This window comes from Heliangelus exortis, chromosome 11 (assembly GCF_036169615.1).
Source record: "Heliangelus exortis chromosome 11, bHelExo1.hap1, whole genome shotgun sequence".
Taxonomy (NCBI): domain Eukaryota; kingdom Metazoa; phylum Chordata; class Aves; order Apodiformes; family Trochilidae; genus Heliangelus; species Heliangelus exortis.
In genome coordinates this window covers 17,552,027-17,571,503 of record NC_092432.1, presented here as the reverse complement: position 1 = coordinate 17,571,503, position 19,477 = coordinate 17,552,027, and the positions used below count along the sequence as shown (strand labels likewise).

Here is a 19,477-nt window from a genome sequence, read left to right as displayed (position 1 = left end):
ACGGTGACCCCTCCTCTGGCACCCAACTCTGGCCCCTGCCCCAGGTTTCCAGCTGCAGCGCGGGGCGGGGGGTGCAGGCAGTGGGGAAGCCGAGTGCTGGCCAGATAGGGGCGGGGTTCCTATTTGTCCTTGGGGAGCTTATGGGGCAGCCTCGTGGGGCTGGAACAAGGGGGTTGGTGCAGGGCAGGTCCCTGCTGGCCCTGAGGGGCTGTGTCCCCAAGGCCTGGAGGAGGGGGCTGTTTGGGGCAGGCAGGAGGGACGTGTCTGTTTTCCTGGGGAGCCAGGAACAGCCTTGAAGGGGAGCAAGACCTGCTCTGGTCACTCACCGATGGGATAGCACACTTTGCTCTCCAGCCCTGGATCACGCTGAGCAGCCGGTCAAGAACTGTCACAGAAGTGCTGGGCAGGGACAGCAGCATCTCCCACATGGCCAGCGCAGCGCTGCAAGCCAGAACACTCTGTTAGCAGGGCTGCCTCGGCCGCTTGTGCTGTGCCTGGGCTATGGAGCAAGTCCCCAGGGCTCTTGGGGCTCATACTTGTCACAGGAGGGACTGATCCTCAACAGGGTCCGAACTGTTTCCTCGGGGCAGCACTCGTTCAGCAGCCCAAGCACGGATCTCAGGATGAACCGCGATGGTTCCGTGCGCACGTGCTCCACGTTTCTGTGGATGCACCTCAAGATTTTTTCTGCCTGCAGGGAACAGAGGGGAGGATGGTGCTGCCACTGCACTGCAACCATCCCCTCAGATGCCACACGCAGGGGTCCCTCCCAGCAGTCCCAAAGATGCAGCACAGAGCTTGAGCCAGCTGTCTCCCCTCCCTCCCTCCCTCCCTCCCTCCCTCCCTCCCTCCCTCCCTCCCTCCCTCCTTCCCTCCCTCTCTAGCTGCAGCTGGAGGATTTTGCCCATTGTCCTTTCAGTCCACGAAGTGGAGGTGCCAACACGAGGACTGGGACCAGAGATACCCACAGAGTCTCCAGGACAGTGGGAAGGGGTGTCAGGGGCTCTGGACCTGAGGCTCCTTCCCCGGGGATCATTTGCCACAGCTTCCTGGGAACAGCAGCAAAGCCTGGCTCTGCCTCCATGTCCCTGGGGTCCCTCCCAGCCTCAGGGAAGAATCCCCACACCCATCTGCCATGGCCAGGAGGTGGCCAGAGCCCTTTCCCACTGCAGCCTCTGCTCCTTTCTATGCCTCTGTACCCCTCAGGGTGCAGAGGGCTTTGGGGGAGAAACCTCCCTGGGGGTTTGCAGGGGGGAAACTGTGACCTGCTCTGGAAATGCCAGACCTGCGAGACATCCTGCAGGCTCCTGAGGATGGAGGGTGACAGGTTGGCTATCAGATCTCTCAGCCACTCCATATCCTGGTCCTGCAACAAGAGAAGATTAAGGGGCTCCTTTGTTGATCCCTTGTACGCACAGGACTCTGCTGCTTTTTTTTTTTTTTTTTGCCTTTTTCCCCAGCTTTGCCCAGAGGGCAGCTGTCTGGGAAGGCATCTTTGAGCATGGGGGCAGGTGGAGCAGGCACAAGGCAGGTGGCAGTCTCTGTAGGTACCTCTCCTAACCCTTCTCGAGCATCCTCAAACATCTCCTGGCCCTCTTCCTTCTCCTCAGCTGAATACCAGGGATCTTTAACAAAGCAAGGGAGGAGGGTGAGCTGAAGGCGCTGGCAGGAGAGACTAAAGGGCCCTTAGGCAGCACCCAGCTGCACACCAGCTCCCGAGGACAGAGCCAGCCCTGGGCGGGGGGACCCAAAGAGGGCAGTGGCACGGAGCAGGCCGGGGATGTGCCCAGCAGCCCCTGCCATGCAGGAGCACAGCAAAGCAGCCACAAACCGCTCACTCACCTGTCTCCAGCTGCTGGGCCATCGTGTCTGGGATGGGGAGACTGATCTCTTCCGCCTCATCTTCCACCCAGGCCAGGTGGAGCTGGCTCCCGGACCTCCGCTCAGTCCTGGGGAAGGAGGAGAGGCCATGGGGGGTGGGCACGGGGGTGGCAGTGCTGCTGCTGTCCCCCGAGGCTGCGCAGCCTGCGGGGAGAGCCCGTGGGGCCGCGGGGGCTGCGTGGGGGCAGGGACATGTCTGGGACGGGCTCTGCACGGGGCAGTGAATCTCCTGGGGATGGAGGCTCATGGGCAGCCTGTGAAGAGCCACAGCCCCCTGAGGGGCTGGGCAGAAGCTCCCGATGGACAAACCACAAAGGCCTTTCATGATCCCTCACATTTGACCCCCAGGGTGCCTGGCCCAGCCCCAGCCCCTGGCTCTTACCTCTCTGGGGGACCGAGCAGCCTCTGGGAATTGCCGTGGTTCTCTTGGGAACCACGGCAGCTTTCCTGAACTACAAAAAAACCAGACATGGCTCAGGGCTCAAGTCAGCGCTCTGCTCCTGTCTGATCCGATCGCTGTCCTCTTGGACACTGAGCCAGGGCAACCCCGGCACCAGAAAGGTACCCGGGGTCCAGGGGTGTCACCAATGACGTAACAAAGGTCCCATTGTCACCTGGCAGCCGGGCCAGGTGTGTACAGGCAGGCACTGGAACACCCACACCCAACTGTGACACGCACAGGCACCCGGGGGGCTGCACGCACAAGCTCTTTTGGGGGGAAGGTGTAGAAGGGGTGTCTCAGCCTTGGGAGGAGATGGCATAAAAGGAGGGGATGCAGTCCCATGGCCAGGGCAGCAGCTCTTGATTCAAACATTCAAGCACTGTTCAAACATCCTAAGTCAGCCATCCTCGGCTTTTTACTCGCTTTTTGGAGATGAGTGATCCTGCTCTAATCAAAATGGCAGTTTACCTACCGTAGCTAGAACTAACATCAAGTAGATATGTTTCTGGAACTTACCAGAAGGTGGCAGTCTTGTCCATCATGTCTCAAAAAAAACGGTTGCTTTTTTTTTTTTCCCCTCACAAGTTGAAGTTGTAGCCAGTCCTTCTGAATTGCCTTCCTATTTAAAGCCATAAAGCGGTGAGCTTTATTGTGCAAAATCATTAAAATCCTATGTTACCTGTTACGCTCTGTATAAATCAGGCTACCTGATTTTGAGAGTATTATCAATAAATACTATAAAACTGAGAAATAGAGCTTCAAGGGGTTATTTTAAAACTATTTGTGATCTTGGGTTTGCTGGCCACTCCATGATCCAGATCCAGTCAGATCCAGATCTGGCACAACATCTTTAGTAACTGGATTCCTAGATTTTTACAGCTCACATCACATGCAGTTGGAGCAAAGGGCAGTTACCAGTGCTGTGGGTCTTCACTCTACCAACAGAATGAAAATGAAACGAAACAAGAAATAAATCCAGATTTTTTTCCGCCTTTGGAATACAGGAGCTTGGAGAATTCAGGATAAATTTTTGCATAATAAAAAAAAAATAAAGCAAAAACTTATGGATTTATATTTATTTGTGAGCTAATAAATAAATAAAAATAAATTAATTTATTAAAAAGAATTTTGCATAGTTTTTGAAAACTGAAAAAAAAAAAAAAAAAAAAGACAGTGGTGCTATGTATGTGGTATTGTGGTATGTATCTATGTGAGGGTTAGGGCCAGCAAAAGTTTTCAGTGGTCCCTCTTTCCTTTTTTGAGCCAGGCCCATTTGTGTGGAATTTTGGAGCTGTATTGAGCAACAGTGAGAGAGTGGCCAAGGAGTCAAATATTCAAGGTTTTCAGTACTAAAGCAAACCAGTAGCCCGACTGCTGGTGGTGCTGTGGGTACGGTTCCATGGGAGGGTTTGGGAGCCACGCCCATTTGTGTTTAAGTTCGGAGCCAAATTCCGCTACAGCGTGAGAGAGGCCAAGGTGAGGGGGAGTTTTGACTGTTTGAGGTTTTAGCTGCTAAAGCGAAGCCGTAGCCTGATTGTTGGTGGTGCTGTGGGTAGGGTTTAGGAGGAGCTTTAGGCCCAGGAGGAGTCTTCATTAGTCACTCTTCTCATTTTGGAGCCAGGCCCGTTTACGTGGAATTTTGGTGGCGAATTCCACAAAAGTTGAAGAGCGGCCAAGGTGTCAAACATTTGACAGGAAAGGGAAAACAGAGCTTCCTAGGTAGTGTGGATCTGGTGGCCTGGCACATCAGACTCTAAAGGGTATGGAGCCCTGGTGATCCTGGTGCACGGATCAGGATATACCATGGAATATACCATGGAATCAGGTAGGGAGAGAATCCATCAGTAATTTTGTAATGACAGCAGGTCTGAGGGTTCCACCCCACAGTCCATATGCTCAAACCAGTGCTACGTTATCTATCCCACCTTCCCGTGGTTGCAAAGGTAGCACCACCACATGTCACCTCATGGCATTTCACAAGTCCTTCAGAAGAAAGGATTGAATGTTTCTCTCTGGCTCAGGTTCCTCCTTTTGTAATGAGGGAAGAGCTACCTCACAAGGGTTTGCTGCTCAAGCTCCTGCAGAAGACTCTTCTTCGTCACCCTTTTGGAGAGGATTTGGTCTTTCACCTCCATCAGAGCTCTCCCCCACACGTTCCATCTTTGCTTTGCCTTTAGTAACACAGGGCTCAGCTGCCTTTCTTCACTGCCTGACCACAGGGGCAACCTGTGGGGAATTGATCCGAAACCCCCACTCCCTGTCCCCCTGGGTCAGGACAGGGAAGCAGCACTGCTTCTCGCAGGCTCTGACAGAACAGTGACCTGGGCCACTACTGGCCGAGGCACATCAGTAAAAGCCACTCTCAAAGCTCAAGTGGTGGCCATACTTGTGTTGCCATTCCCACAGCTGCCTCTATGTCTACTGAGAAGAAAGCACCCTTGCAACACAAACATATAAAGGAGGGACAGCCATTTCCAAAACCTCCAAACCCTGATGGACTCAGTGTGGTATGAAGGAAGGATGTGTAGTTCCCCATAAAAAGAAAAACCCTAACAGTTCAATAGAGATTGCCATGGATAACCAGGTAACCGAGCCAATGCCCAGTCTACTGCAGAACAGACCGTTGATGTCACACACAACAAAGCCAATGCCCTTTGCCCAACACCCCCAAGCAACAAACAGCCATCAGAATAAAGAGGTTTCAGGTTGTCTCGTTGCAGGCCAGCATGAGGTCAGAATTTTGGCTCTGCAGAAGTAGAAATTTTATTCCTTTGATGATTCCTTGAGTAAATCGCTGCGTTATCTGAATTGTTTTCAAAAGAGGAACTCAACCACATTTTCTCCCTTAAGTTCCTGCCTAGTAGAAAAAAACTTCTGTAGAGATTTTGTTTCACTAGTTTTGGGCCTTCACTTGGTATCTAACTCTTTTTCATAGCCATTCTTTTGGGCCGCTTCTTTCATCCTAGTGATAATAAAGCTCGTAGACTAAATACAGTGAAACCTTCCAAAGTGAGTTCATGCTCTTGTGCACCTTTTAGATTGGTTATTACTTTGGAACTTTCTCCCAGTGTTTTGGAAGTTGCTTTGAGTGGAGTACTTTATCTCAGAAGACATCAGGATGGTCCTTGAACTCAAGTATTTTCAAGAATGCACTCCGAAGGGATTCACCCAGTCAGCCTGTATAAAAATGGATTTTTAACACAACTCACCAAATACTTACTTTCTCTCATTTCAGATTTGGACTTGCTAAAGCATCATTGGGCACACTGCTAATTGAAAATGCCCTATACCATGGTCATAACTACCTGTTTTCTCACTCAAAGACGTATTTCAACATAGCAGTGGATGAGAAGGGTCTTTGGATTATATACGCCTCGAGCACTGGTGAAAACATAATAGTAGCACATATTGATGAAGAAACATTTTCAGTCATTCGGCGTATCCATACCACATATCCCAAGTCCAAGGCTGGTAATGCACTCATAGCATGTGGCATTATGTATGTTACTGACACTAAGGATATAACAGTAAGTTTTGCTTTTGATTTATTGAAAGAAAAGCAGATTAATGCCAGGTTTGAGTTACGGTCTTCACAGTCTGTTCTTGCTATGCTTTCATACAGTCTAAGAGATAAGAATTTGTATACGTGGGTGAATGGGAGTTTAATGGTATACCCTGTACATTTTGGCAGATGAATGTATTTTAAAATGTTATGTATGGGAGCCATGTTTAACTGAACAGATAATTTAAAACTATATCATACAATCCTGGGAGTCTCTTTGCTTGGTATGATTTTCTGCTCACTGGTTGTGGTTTGTGAGTGAGCATGAGAGAGATGAGGTGCCTCTGTATAAACACATTCCAATTCCATACACCAGTCTCATCTTTTTAAAGGATTAGCTGTTCAGTATTGCAGCTGGCACACAGTACAGACTTGCGTTGGTTTTTCCCCTATTGTTCGGCTGATCATTATAGCTAATGTACATTGAGTATTCCGTGGTCATGTGTTCAGAGTCTATTTGGAACTTTCAGTTGCAATTATCTTTTCTAAAATAATTTTCTAGTCAGTGACTATGGTCTAACATAAATGTCTAAATAATGAATTTTTTTGTACAAATACACTTACTGCTGATTCTGTGAACGTCTCTTTTGACAAAGATATACAGCTGTTAGAAAAAAAATGGGGACAGAAATAGCTATTTAAATAGAAAAAAAAAAAAAAAAAAAAAGCAGCTTCAAATTTGACAATTCCATCCAACTGTTACATATCTAAAGCAAAAATCCAGCCTAAGGAAGAGGAGAATAATGGCATTATTAAATACTGTATCTAGAAAATAGGGAATTGGAAGTAATGAGGTAGAAAGCTGAAAAAAGATGTAAAAATTATGATTAAAATTCCCTTTTTAACAGTGTTTGAAGTAAGTGTTGTGTTGCTACTGGATCTTCCTTGTGCCCCTCACTGCCATGTAAACTATATCAGTAACTTGCTTGTAACTAGACTTAATTAAAGCAGGATATATTTCTGGAAAAAAAAAATGCCCCTATTCATCCATGAAAATGAAATCATAAAACAAAGAGAGACAATCACCAAACAACAGAGTTTCGGTTTTTCCCAAGTGCCTCTGAGGGAAGCTGCCACTGAACAGCCTGATTGCGACACAGTGTTCAGCGTTTACAATCACCAGAGAGGCGAGAAAATGGAGCCCGGGCAATTCCTCTGATTTGGTGATGCGTTGAGCCCAGGATCACCCCTCCGTCCCAGGATCAGAGCCTGGGTGCCATAGAACAGATTTCACCACACGCTGTGCTTCCCAAACGCCACGTTTTATTTGGGGACCTCTTTGACCTATTGGAAGCTATGCCAGAGGCCAGGAGGCTGCACGTCCCGCTGCTCTGAGGAGACAAGGAGAGCAGCTCTGGCTCAGCTGTGCCCTGCCCAGCTGTCCCAAGCCGCCTGGGCCCACACGGTGACACGGGCCCTGCCCGGCAAGGCTGGAACCTCCTGTAGCCTCTTGGGCAGCTCGTGATGAATCCATTGCCAAACAGCCTCCAGCAGGGTATCTTGTTTGGGCGTGCGCTCAGCCGCATGACTCGAGCTGCTCTAGGTCTCTGTGGGCGAGGTCAAAAACTCTGCAGACACCCTGGTGACCTCCTGGAAGTGACAGAAGAGGAATGCAGCAGCTGCTCCTCACAGCTTGGCAGAGTTGTAATCCCTTGGGAGTCTCCGGCTGCTGATTCCTCACCTGTAGGTGGGCTGTAAGAACTCAGCACCAGCTGATGATGCCCAGGACACTGAGCAGGACTGCTGCGAGGAGCAAGCGTTCATCCTCATCCTCAGGTGTGACCAGGACTGTCCCGGTGGAGGTGTGCCTGATGACGAGGCTCATCATTCCAGGTGGAACGCCCTCCATTTTACACTCTGCCTTCTTCCTGCAGCTGCCAAACAAAGCCCTGAAGACAAAGCAGTGCTGGGGTTTAAAAGAGCTTTGCTGAGTTAAACCCTGACTCCCTTCTGCCCTGTGCCTCACTGCACCACCCCCCTGAAAGAAGGGTAACCTGGCTGTCCAACAAACTGGGGCCAGGCCACTCACAGAGGTAAGCTGATGTACAGGTAGCAGGAGGGGCCAGGACAAACGCTGTGTGCTCTGCACGCTCGGGGATCATCATCCCACCAGGACCTTCACCCCAGCACAGCCACTTCCTCCTCCTGGGATGACATTAGGGAGGTTTAACTGGGAGAGTTAGGGGACAGGAAACTTCTGGGGGCGCTTGCTTGAACTTAGACAGTCGGGCACAGCCTGGGGGTGCACATGAGGTTCTGGGGAACAGCAGCCGTGACGGGGCAGTGGTGAAAGTACCGTCAGGAAGGTGGTGGCAGCAAGATTGTCCTTGACCCACCTCATCAGCGCCAGAAGCACAGTCTCCGGAAGGACCATCTTTGTCTCTGCAGCTCCTGCACAGTCTGCAGGATGTCCAAGGTCTGACCTGCTTGGGACCTGACTGAGGCATCAGGGTCCTTATCAAGGCGCTTGATGACTGCAACAGAAAGAAAGCGAGCAGTGGTGAAAGGCTGCTGTCTGCACAGACCCTTCTATGCAAGCCCCATCCCTCTCTTTCCCTAACTAGGAGGAGCAGCTGGGACCAAGGGAGCAGCTGGAAGCTGCTGCTCAGGAATCCCGGGCTCCCAGACTGGGCTGGGCTGGAAGGGACCTTCTAAAGGATCGCCTAGTCCCAACCCCCCACCACGGGCAGGGACACCTCCCACTAGGCCGGGGAGCACCAAGCCACAGCCAGCCTGGCCGTGAACACTTCCAGGGATGGGACAGTCACAGCTTCTCCCTCCTTTCCCTGCAGCGGAGCCAGGAATGCCAGCACCCAGCACCTCTGACCCTACTCACCATTCCACAGAACCTCCAGCGTCTCTTTACGTGGATTCCTCCCCAGGCACCGCACAGCAGACCCTGTGCACAGAGCTCCCGTCAGACCTCCCCCTCCCCAGCACTGCGACAGCACCGCCCCCGGTCCGGCCAGCTCGGCCGCACGCCCTCCTGCCCAGCGCTCCGCAGCGATGGCCCCGGGCAAGTCCCCGAGGGCGCTGCTGCCACTGAGCCAGGCGGCCACCAAGGCCTGGGCAGGGCAGGGCAGGGCAGGGCAGGGCAGGGCAGGGCAGAGGGGGCAGCGGGAGGCCAGGGCCCTGCCCGGGACAGCCACAGGGCTGCTCCTGCCTGCCAGGGCAGCGCCGGGGGCTGGGGCCGGCCTGCCAGAAGAGGGTCCCCGGGGGCTGTGGCTCACCCATGAACCTGATGGCCTCCTCTCTCACGCTGGCCCGAGAGTCCCACAGGCAGGGCAGGCTGAAATACACGTAGTCTTCCACCCTGCTCCTGTCCTGCTTCAGCTGGAGAGTGCCCAAGGTCATGTCATGGGGCTGGCACAGACCATTCCCCGTGGGCCAGAGCAGTCCCTCTGCCCAGCCCACCCCTTCCCCCCCCAGGCCATTCCTTTCTGCCAGCCAGGAGTCCCGGGGGGCTGAGGTGCAGCCAGAGCCACAGTCAGAGGGGGTCTGGCTGTGGGGGTACTGTGACCCCTCCGTGCTGCTGCCAGGGCCCAGGTGGGCCGGGGCTCCTGAAGCACCCAGGGGCTGGGGGGAAGAGGGGCCTGCAGAAGCAGCCCTGGCTGTGCCTTAGGGAAAGGGGAAGGAAGGGGGACTGAGCTCCAAGCTGTGCATTCTGCTCTGGATCAGGGCCAGCCAGGAACAGCTGCACATCCACACCCCAGGCACCCTTGGAGCATCCCTTGTCCAGCCCAGGCCCTGGCACCTGGGGGTTGTCCTCACCAAAGTCTCTCCAATCAGCCAGCTCTTCCTCATCTTGATCACCCTCTTGAGCCTCCTCCAGCCCAGGAACTTTGCACTGATGAGGAGGGCTTTGCCACAGGCCTGCAAAACAGCAGCAGGTGGGAGCTGGCACCACAGCTCAGAGAAGGAGACCTGTCGTCCCTCTCTTCTTGGCAAGGCTGCCAGCTGCCCCCAGCTACTTATGGGAAGAGGCAGGTGGGGACAGAGCCTGAAAGCCCGGGCTTCAATGCCCGAGGCAGGGACACGGGGCGGCCACCACCTCAGCTATGGTACTCTGCCAGCCAGCACAAGAGAAATGGGCAAGAGCTGATGAGCTGCTGCCAGGGCTGGGGCAGAGGGAAGGAAGGGCAAAGCAGGTGCTCAGCTTTCAACTCGGTACCTCAGTCATACTCCTGCTCTCAGTATTCATGTGCAGGAAGAGAAAGACCACGACCCTACGTATCCTCTCCTTCATCTCTCCCTTGTCCCTCCTCGCCACAGCCTTCATCGTCTCCCCAAAGAGGCTGAGGGACAGCTCTTGCACCTGGCTGGACTCCTGGTAGGAAGGAAGACGGTGTGACTGCAGCAACAGCCTCTCCCCACCCACGGTGACCAAGGCTGTTAACGTGGTCAATGTGAGGGGAGATGCTCTGGGGTTGCTGGGCTCAGGGCACCTCTATAGAGGCTGAGGCCAAGGAGAAGCCATGCTGGGTGCAGAGCCCAGCAGCCCTCCCAGCAGAGCCCAGGGGCGTGAGGAGGGCAGCAGCCCCGCCCACGTGCTTCCCGCAGGGCTGGGCTGGAGGGCAGCTGTCCTTGCCCCATGCCTCTCTGTGGGATCAGGCTCCCACATCAGCCTTACATCACCAAAGAGGTCTGGGAGCTTCTCCACCAGCAGCAGAGCGACGGGGCTGGCCTCTTTCCTCCTCAGGAGACCCAGCATGGTTTGGAAGAACAGCAAGGCCCCCATCCTGATGTTTGTGGATGGATCCTTCAGGCACATCAGGATGCTCTCGCTGGAGAGCATGTCCCGCATTTCTCTTGCCTGGAGGAAACGGAGAATTTCAGCCCTGCGTGCTGAGCACCAGCCTCCCACCCAGCTTCCCGGCAGGCGCTGCGCATGCTGATGGGGATGAAGGAGAGAGCAAGGAGAGCAAAGGCTCTGTGGCCCCTGCTCAGCCACCCCTCTCTGCTGACAGCCACCTCCTTCCTCTCAGCCAGGCCCAAGCCAGCGCGTTACCCCGGCCCCAGCCCCAGGCTGCCAAGGCGGCTCCGCCTGACTACGCCTTGCTCACCATCCGCGGATCTCCTGCAAGTGCCACCAAGCCCCCGAGTGCCAGCAGACGGACTGTCTGATTGCCATGGCTCAGGTAGGAGTGGAGGAGGCGCACGTCACTCTGATCCTTTCCAAGGCCCCGGCAGCCCAGCAGCTGAAAGAACAACAGCGGTGAGAGACGGGCAGAGCTGCAGGACCCTGGCACTCTGCAGCTCCTGGTTACCACTGCCAGCTCGGGGCCTGGGGGCTGACCAGCCCTGCCTGTGGACACGGGGGGGTGCTGAGCACTGCCCCAGCAGGAAGGGCTGGATGGAGGCCCCAGGGCCTGACTGGCAGCAGAGCCCTCTGTCCCAGCTCCAGGGACTGTCATCCCACCCCGGCGGCAGCCGCCTGTGCGAGAGGGACGGCTTCAGAAGCATCTGGCAGAGGCACTGCTTCCCACCAGGCTTACCTCAGTATAGAAAGTCATGGCAAAATTGAGCTGCCATTCCCTCCTCTGGTCAAGAATCTCTTTGACATGCTGGAACAGGAGGTATTGCTGCTTAGCGGGGCTCTTCCTCATCTCTCTGGGCAGGGCAGGGAAAGAAAAGCAGTGCTGGCGGTGAGCAGGGCAGGCAAAGCCTTGCTGGGATTGCCCTGCCCATGCCAGCCCAGCCAGGATAGCCCAGGCCAGGACACGCCTTTGCACCCAGCCACAGCCTCCACACCACTTGCTGCCGACTGCGCCCTGCTCTCTCCCCAGGCAAGGAGCACTCCTTGCCACTCGGATCGCTCCCTGGCCAGCGCTGCGGCTGCAGCCCGGGGCCTGGGTGCCTGGGGACTCCTCTGCTCTCACCTGGCCAGCAAGCTGACTCCTCTCTCAAGGGTGTCCACGTCCAGCATCATATCCCAGCCGCCCTCCTTCTGGATGTTCTGGACGTGCTCTTGACAGCCAGCGGCGTGCAGCAGAGCTTTAATGCCGTCCACTGCCACCCTGTGTGCAGAGCAAGGTCCGGTTACACACAGAGCAGGGGCCCTGGCCGAGGGCCCAGGGGAATGGCAGGGGAAGGCGCACCTCAAAGGGCTGGCTTGATCGGCCTGAGGCGGCTCCTGTCCCAGGATCACTGCACCCAGGGAAACTTTGTAGACCAAGCTCATGAGGAGCCTGGGGAAGAGCAGTTCCAGGATCCCCTGACAGCAGGGCTGCTGACTGAGCCTGGACAGGACCTTCATTGCCTGCAGAAAGACACAGGGACAGCTCTCAGTGCAAGGAAGCTGCTGTGGCACTGCCAAAGCCCCTGGGCTGCACGCGGAGTGCGGCTCAGGCATCGGCCCAGCCCACAGAGGCACCCATGGAGGCCGTGACCCATCTGCCAGGCCACGGCCCAGCAGCCCCGGGGGCTCCCCTCCTGCTTCAGTGGGGCCCCACAAGCCTCCCTGGGCCAGCACGGTGACCCCTCCTCTGGCACCCAACTCTGGCCCCTGCCCCAGGTTTCCAGCTGCAGCGCGGGGCGGGGGGTGCAGGCAGTGGGGAAGCCGAGTGCTGGCCAGATAGGGGCGGGGTTCCTATTTGTCCTTGGGGAGCTTATGGGGCAGCCTCGTGGGGCTGGAACAAGGGGGTTGGTGCAGGGCAGGTCCCTGCTGGCCCTGAGGGGCTGTGTCCCCAAGGCCTGGAGGAGGGGGCTGTTTGGGGCAGGCAGGAGGGACGTGTCTGTTTTCCTGGGGAGCCAGGAACAGCCTTGAAGGGGAGCAAGACCTGCTCTGGTCACTCACCGATGGGATAGCACACTTTGCTCTCCAGCCCTGGATCACGCTGAGCAGCCGGTCAAGAACTGTCACAGAAGTGCTGGGCAGGGACAGCAGCATCTCCCACATGGCCAGCGCAGCGCTGCAAGCCAGAACACTCTGTTAGCAGGGCTGCCTCGGCCGCTTGTGCTGTGCCTGGGCTATGGAGCAAGTCCCCAGGGCTCTTGGGGCTCATACTTGTCACAGGAGGGACTGATCCTCAACAGGGTCCGAACTGTTTCCTCGGGGCAGCACTCGTTCAGCAGCCCAAGCACGGATCTCAGGATGAACCGCGATGGTTCCGTGCGCACGTGCTCCACGTTTCTGTGGATGCACCTCAAGATTTTTTCTGCCTGCAGGGAACAGAGGGGAGGATGGTGCTGCCACTGCACTGCAACCATCCCCTCAGATGCCACATGCAGGGGTCCCTCCCAGCAGTCCCAAAGATGCAGCACAGAGCTTGAGCCAGCTGTCTCCCCTCCCTCCCTCCCTCCCTCCCTCCCTCCCTCCCTCCCTCCCTCCCTCCTTCCCTCCCTCTCTAGCTGCAGCTGGAGGATTTTGCCCATTGTCCTTTCAGTCCACGAAGTGGAGGTGCCAACACGAGGACTGGGACCAGAGATACCCACAGAGTCTCCAGGACAGTGGGAAGGGGTGTCAGGGGCTCTGGACCTGAGGCTCCTTCCCCGGGGATCATTTGCCACAGCTTCCTGGGAACAGCAGCAAAGCCTGGCTCTGCCTCCATGTCCCTGGGGTCCCTCCCAGCCTCAGGGAAGAATCCCCACACCCATCTGCCATGGCCAGGAGGTGGCCAGAGCCCTTTCCCACTGCAGCCTCTGCTCCTTTCTATGCCTCTGTACCCCTCAGGGTGCAGAGGGCTTTGGGGGAGAAACCTCCCTGGGGGTTTGCAGGGGGGAAACTGTGACCTGCTCTGGAAATGCCAGACCTGCGAGACATCCTGCAGGCTCCTGAGGATGGAGGGTGACAGGTTGGCTATCAGATCTCTCAGCCACTCCATATCCTGGTCCTGCAACAAGAGAAGATTAAGGGGCTCCTTTGTTGATCCCTTGTACGCACAGGACTCTGCTGCTTTTTTTTTTTTTTTTTGCCTTTTTCCCCAGCTTTGCCCAGAGGGCAGCTGTCTGGGAAGGCATCTTTGAGCATGGGGGCAGGTGGAGCAGGCACAAGGCAGGTGGCAGTCTCTGTAGGTACCTCTCCTAACCCTTCTCGAGCATCCTCAAACATCTCCTGGCCCTCTTCCTTCTCCTCAGCTGAATACCAGGGATCTTTAACAAAGCAAGGGAGGAGGGTGAGCTGAAGGCGCTGGCAGGAGAGACTAAAGGGCCCTTAGGCAGCACCCAGCTGCACACCAGCTCCCGAGGACAGAGCCAGCCCTGGGCGGGGGGACCCAAAGAGGGCAGTGGCACGGAGCAGGCCGGGGATGTGCCCAGCAGCCCCTGCCATGCAGGAGCACAGCAAAGCAGCCACAAACCGCTCACTCACCTGTCTCCAGCTGCTGGGCCATCGTGTCTGGGATGGGGAGACTGATCTCTTCCGCCTCATCTTCCACCCAGGCCAGGTGGAGCTGGCTCCCGGACCTCCGCTCAGTCCTGGGGAAGGAGGAGAGGCCATGGGGGGTGGGCACGGGGGTGGCAGTGCTGCTGCTGTCCCCCGAGGCTGCGCAGCCTGCGGGGAGAGCCCGTGGGGCCGCGGGGGCTGCGTGGGGGCAGGGACATGTCTGGGACGGGCTCTGCACGGGGCAGTGAATCTCCTGGGGATGGAGGCTCATGGGCAGCCTGTGAAGAGCCACAGCCCCCTGAGGGGCTGGGCAGAAGCTCCCGATGGACAAACCACAAAGGCCTTTCATGATCCCTCACATTTGACCCCCAGGGTGCCTGGCCCAGCCCCAGCCCCTGGCTCTTACCTCTCTGGGGGACCGAGCAGCCTCTGGGAATTGCCGTGGTTCTCTTGGGAACCACGGCAGCTTTCCTGAACTACAAAAAAACCAGACATGGCTCAGGGCTCAAGTCAGCGCTCTGCTCCTGTCTGATCCGATCGCTGTCCTCTTGGACACTGAGCCAGGGCAACCCCGGCACCAGAAAGGTACCCGGGGTCCAGGGGTGTCACCAATGACGTAACAAAGGTCCCATTGTCACCTGGCAGCCGGGCCAGGTGTGTACAGGCAGGCACTGGAACACCCACACCCAACTGTGACACGCACAGGCACCCGGGGGGCTGCACGCACAAGCTCTTTTGGGGGGAAGGTGTAGAAGGGGTGTCTCAGCCTTGGGAGGAGATGGCATAAAAGGAGGGGATGCAGTCCCATGGCCAGGGCAGCAGCTCTTGATTCAAACATTCAAGCACTGTTCAAACATCCTAAGTCAGCCATCCTCGGCTTTTTACTCGCTTTTTGGAGATGAGTGATCCTGCTCTAATCAAAATGGCAGTTTACCTACCGTAGCTAGAACTAACATCAAGTAGATATGTTTCTGGAACTTACCAGAAGGTGGCAGTCTTGTCCATCATGTCTCAAAAAAAACGGTTGCTTTTTTTTTTTTCCCCTCACAAGTTGAAGTTGTAGCCAGTCCTTCTGAATTGCCTTCCTATTTAAAGCCATAAAGCGGTGAGCTTTATTGTGCAAAATCATTAAAATCCTATGTTACCTGTTACGCTCTGTATAAATCAGGCTACCTGATTTTGAGAGTATTATCAATAAATACTATAAAACTGAGAAATAGAGCTTCAAGGGGTTATTTTAAAACTATTTGTGATCTTGGGTTTGCTGGCCACTCCATGATCCAGATCCAGTCAGATCCAGATCTGGCACAACATCTTTAGTAACTGGATTCCTAGATTTTTACAGCTCACATCACATGCAGTTGGAGCAAAGGGCAGTTACCAGTGCTGTGGGTCTTCACTCTACCAACAGAATGAAAATGAAACGAAACAAGAAATAAATCCAGATTTTTTTCCGCCTTTGGAATACAGGAGCTTGGAGAATTCAGGATAAATTTTTGCATAATAAAAAAAAAATAAAGCAAAAACTTATGGATTTATATTTATTTGTGAGCTAATAAATAAATAAAAATAAATTAATTTATTAAAAAGAATTTTGCATAGTTTTTGAAAACTGAAAAAAAAAAAAAAAAAAAAGACAGTGGTGCTATGTATGTGGTATTGTGGTATGTATCTATGTGAGGGTTAGGGCCAGCAAAAGTTTTCAGTGGTCCCTCTTTCCTTTTTTGAGCCAGGCCCATTTGTGTGGAATTTTGGAGCTGTATTGAGCAACAGTGAGAGAGTGGCCAAGGAGTCAAATATTCAAGGTTTTCAGTACTAAAGCAAACCAGTAGCCCGACTGCTGGTGGTGCTGTGGGTACGGTTCCATGGGAGGGTTTGGGAGCCACGCCCATTTGTGTTTAAGTTCGGAGCCAAATTCCGCTACAGCGTGAGAGAGGCCAAGGTGAGGGGGAGTTTTGACTGTTTGAGGTTTTAGCTGCTAAAGCGAAGCCGTAGCCTGATTGTTGGTGGTGCTGTGGGTAGGGTTTAGGAGGAGCTTTAGGCCCAGGAGGAGTCTTCATTAGTCACTCTTCTCATTTTGGAGCCAGGCCCGTTTACGTGGAATTTTGGTGGCGAATTCCACAAAAGTTGAAGAGCGGCCAAGGTGTCAAACATTTGACAGGAAAGGGAAAACAGAGCTTCCTAGGTAGTGTGGATCTGGTGGCCTGGCACATCAGACTCTAAAGGGTATGGAGCCCTGGTGATCCTGGTGCACGGATCAGGATATACCATGGAATATACCATGGAATCAGGTAGGGAGAGAATCCATCAGTAATTTTGTAATGACAGCAGGTCTGAGGGTTCCACCCCACAGTCCATATGCTCAAACCAGTGCTACGTTATCTATCCCACCTTCCCGTGGTTGCAAAGGTAGCACCACCACATGTCACCTCATGGCATTTCACAAGTCCTTCAGAAGAAAGGATTGAATGTTTCTCTCTGGCTCAGGTTCCTCCTTTTGTAATGAGGGAAGAGCTACCTCACAAGGGTTTGCTGCTCAAGCTCCTGCAGAAGACTCTTCTTCGTCACCCTTTTGGAGAGGATTTGGTCTTTCACCTCCATCAGAGCTCTCCCCCACACGTTCCATCTTTGCTTTGCCTTTAGTAACACAGGGCTCAGCTGCCTTTCTTCACTGCCTGACCACAGGGGCAACCTGTGGGGAATTGATCCGAAACCCCCACTCCCTGTCCCCCTGGGTCAGGACAGGGAAGCAGCACTGCTTCTCGCAGGCTCTGACAGAACAGTGACCTGGGCCACTACTGGCCGAGGCACATCAGTAAAAGCCACTCTCAAAGCTCAAGTGGTGGCCATACTTGTGTTGCCATTCCCACAGCTGCCTCTATGTCTACTGAGAAGAAAGCACCCTTGCAACACAAACATATAAAGGAGGGACAGCCATTTCCAAAACCTCCAAACCCTGATGGACTCAGTGTGGTATGAAGGAAGGATGTGTAGTTCCCCATAAAAAGAAAAACCCTAACAGTTCAATAGAGATTGCCATGGATAACCAGGTAACCGAGCCAATGCCCAGTCTACTGCAGAACAGACCGTTGATGTCACACACAACAAAGCCAATGCCCTTTGCCCAACACCCCCAAGCAACAAACAGCCATCAGAATAAAGAGGTTTCAGGTTGTCTCGTTGCAGGCCAGCATGAGGTCAGAATTTTGGCTCTGCAGAAGTAGAAATTTTATTCCTTTGATGATTCCTTGAGTAAATCGCTGCGTTATCTGAATTGTTTTCAAAAGAGGAACTCAACCACATTTTCTCCCTTAAGTTCCTGCCTAGTAGAAAAAAACTTCTGTAGAGATTTTGTTTCACTAGTTTTGGGCCTTCACTTGGTATCTAACTCTTTTTCATAGCCATTCTTTTGGGCCGCTTCTTTCATCCTAGTGATAATAAAGCTCGTAGACTAAATACAGTGAAACCTTCCAAAGTGAGTTCATGCTCTTGTGCACCTTTTAGATTGGTTATTACTTTGGAACTTTCTCCCAGTGTTTTGGAAGTTGCTTTGAGTGGAGTACTTTATCTCAGAAGACATCAGGATGGTCCTTGAACTCAAGTATTTTCAAGAATGCACTCCGAAGGGATTCACCCAGTCAGCCTGTATAAAAATGGATTTTTAACACAACTCACCAAATACTTACTTTCTCTCATTTCAGATTTGGACTTGCTAAAGCATCATTGGGCACACTGCTAATTGAAAATGCCCTATACCATGGTCATAACTACCTGTTTTCTCACTCAAAGACGTATTTCAACATAGCAGTGGATGAGAAGGGTCTTTGGATTATATACGCCTCGAGCACTGGTGAAAACATAATAGTAGCACATATTGATGAAGAAACATTTTCAGTCATTCGGCGTATCCATACCACATATCCCAAGTCCAAGGCTGGTAATGCACTCATAGCATGTGGCATTATGTATGTTACTGACACTAAGGATATAACAGTAAGTTTTGCTTTTGATTTATTGAAAGAAAAGCAGATTAATGCCAGGTTTGAGTTACGGTCTTCACAGTCTGTTCTTGCTATGCTTTCATACAGTCTAAGAGATAAGAATTTGTATACGTGGGTGAATGGGAGTTTAATGGTATACCCTGTACATTTTGGCAGATGAATGTATTTTAAAATGTTATGTATGGGAGCCATGTTTAACTGAACAGATAATTTAAAACTATATCATACAATCCTGGGAGTCTCTTTGCTTGGTATGATTTTCTGCTCACTGGTTGTGGTTTGTGAGTGAGCATGAGAGAGATGAGGTGCCTCTGTATAAACACATTCCAATTCCATACACCAGTCTCATCTTTTTAAAGGATTAGCTGTTCAGTATTGCAGCTGGCACACAGTACAGACTTGCGTTGGTTTTTCCCCTATTGTTCGGCTGATCATTATAGCTAATGTACATTGAGTATTCCGTGGTCATGTGTTCAGAGTCTATTTGGAACTTTCAGTTGCAATTATCTTTTCTAAAATAATTTTCTAGTCAGTGACTATGGTCTAACATAAATGTCTAAATAATGAATTTTTTTGTACAAATACACTTACTGCTGATTCTGTGAACGTCTCTTTTGACAAAGATATACAGCTGTTAGAAAAAAAATGGGGACAGAAATAGCTATTTAAATAGAAAAAAAAAAAAAAAAAAAAAGCAGCTTCAAATTTGACAATTCCATCCAACTGTTACATATCTAAAGCAAAAATCCAGCCTAAGGAAGAGGAGAATAATGGCATTATTAAATACTGTATCTAGAAAATAGGGAATTGGAAGTAATGAGGTAGAAAGCTGAAAAAAGATGTAAAAATTATGATTAAAATTCCCTTTTTAACAGTGTTTGAAGTAAGTGTTGTGTTGCTACTGGATCTTCCTTGTGCCCCTCACTGCCATGTAAACTATATCAGTAACTTGCTTGTAACTAGACTTAATTAAAGCAGGATATATTTCTGGAAAAAAAAAATGCCCCTATTCATCCATGAAAATGAAATCATAAAACAAAGAGAGACAATCACCAAACAACAGAGTTTCGGTTTTTCCCAAGTGCCTCTGAGGGAAGCTGCCACTGAACAGCCTGATTGCGACACAGTGTTCAGCGTTTACAATCACCAGAGAGGCGAGAAAATGGAGCCCGGGCAATTCCTCTGATTTGGTGATGCGTTGAGCCCAGGATCACCCCTCCGTCCCAGGATCAGAGCCTGGGTGCCATAGAACAGATTTCACCACACGC

The 19,477-nt window shown here is 52.6% G+C and overlaps 3 protein-coding genes across 3 annotated transcripts; all 3 read right to left on the bottom strand.

Annotated features, from left to right (window-relative positions):
• Positions 1-138: 138 nt before the first annotated feature.
• LOC139801260 (uncharacterized) lies at positions 139-2,558 on the bottom strand. Its single transcript, XM_071755295.1, has 7 exons — positions 2,264-2,558; positions 1,843-1,949; positions 1,552-1,625; positions 1,286-1,366; positions 537-691; positions 327-441; positions 139-159 (listed from the first exon to the last, which is right to left on the bottom strand). The coding sequence occupies exons 1-7, from the start codon at positions 2,350-2,352 to the stop codon at positions 139-141; spliced, it is 642 nt and encodes a 213-aa protein (XP_071611396.1). The 5' UTR covers positions 2,353-2,558.
• Positions 2,559-7,126: 4,568 nt separating this feature from the next.
• Positions 7,127-11,513, bottom strand: LOC139801122 (maestro heat-like repeat-containing protein family member 7). The gene is made up of 11 exons (XM_071754991.1): positions 11,381-11,513; positions 10,949-11,083; positions 10,516-10,698; positions 10,057-10,212; positions 9,657-9,758; positions 9,116-9,218; positions 8,722-8,784; positions 8,182-8,359; positions 7,915-8,030; positions 7,567-7,774; positions 7,127-7,475 (listed from the first exon to the last, which is right to left on the bottom strand). Exons 1-8 carry the CDS (start codon positions 11,489-11,491, stop codon positions 8,226-8,228), a joined length of 987 nt encoding a protein of 328 aa, XP_071611092.1. The 5' UTR covers positions 11,492-11,513; the 3' UTR covers positions 7,127-7,475; positions 7,567-7,774; positions 7,915-8,030; positions 8,182-8,225.
• Positions 11,514-11,760: 247 nt separating this feature from the next.
• LOC139801259 (maestro heat-like repeat-containing protein family member 7) lies at positions 11,761-14,909 on the bottom strand. Its single transcript, XM_071755294.1, has 8 exons — positions 14,615-14,909; positions 14,194-14,300; positions 13,903-13,976; positions 13,637-13,717; positions 12,892-13,046; positions 12,682-12,796; positions 11,984-12,144; positions 11,761-11,902 (listed from the first exon to the last, which is right to left on the bottom strand). Exons 1-8 carry the CDS (start codon positions 14,701-14,703, stop codon positions 11,761-11,763), a joined length of 924 nt encoding a protein of 307 aa, XP_071611395.1. The 5' UTR covers positions 14,704-14,909.
• Positions 14,910-19,477: the final 4,568 nt, after the last annotated feature.

Bases quoted from the DNA above. Each gene is read 5' to 3' on its own strand.
- LOC139801259 (XM_071755294.1), bottom strand. From the start codon at position 14,703: ATGTCTGGTTTTTTTGTAGTTCAGGAAAGCTGCCGTGGTTCCCAAGAG. The intron at 13,977-14,193 runs GTGAGTGAGCGG...GCTTTGTTAAAG, and splicing joins GGCCCAGCAGCTGGAGACAG to ATCCCTGGTATTCAGCTGAG. The intron at 12,797-12,891 runs GTATGAGCCCCA...TCTGGCTTGCAG, and splicing joins ATCAGTCCCTCCTGTGACAA to CGCTGCGCTGGCCATGTGGG.
- LOC139801122 (XM_071754991.1), bottom strand. From the start codon at position 11,491: ATGAGGAAGAGCCCCGCTAAGCAGCAATACCTCCTGTTCCAGCATGTC. The intron at 10,699-10,948 runs GTGAGCAAGGCG...CGTTTCCTCCAG, and splicing joins TTGCAGGAGATCCGCGGATG to GCAAGAGAAATGCGGGACAT. The intron at 9,219-9,656 runs GTGAGGACAACC...GGCACTCTCCAG, and splicing joins GGCTGATTGGAGAGACTTTG to CTGAAGCAGGACAGGAGCAG.
- LOC139801260 (XM_071755295.1), bottom strand. From the start codon at position 2,352: ATGTCTGGTTTTTTTGTAGTTCAGGAAAGCTGCCGTGGTTCCCAAGAG. The intron at 1,367-1,551 runs GTACCTACAGAG...CTCTTGTTGCAG, and splicing joins CTCGAGAAGGGTTAGGAGAG to GACCAGGATATGGAGTGGCT. The intron at 160-326 runs GTGAGTGACCAG...CCCTTGTTCCAG, and splicing joins CAAAGTGTGCTATCCCATCG to CCCCACGAGGCTGCCCCATA.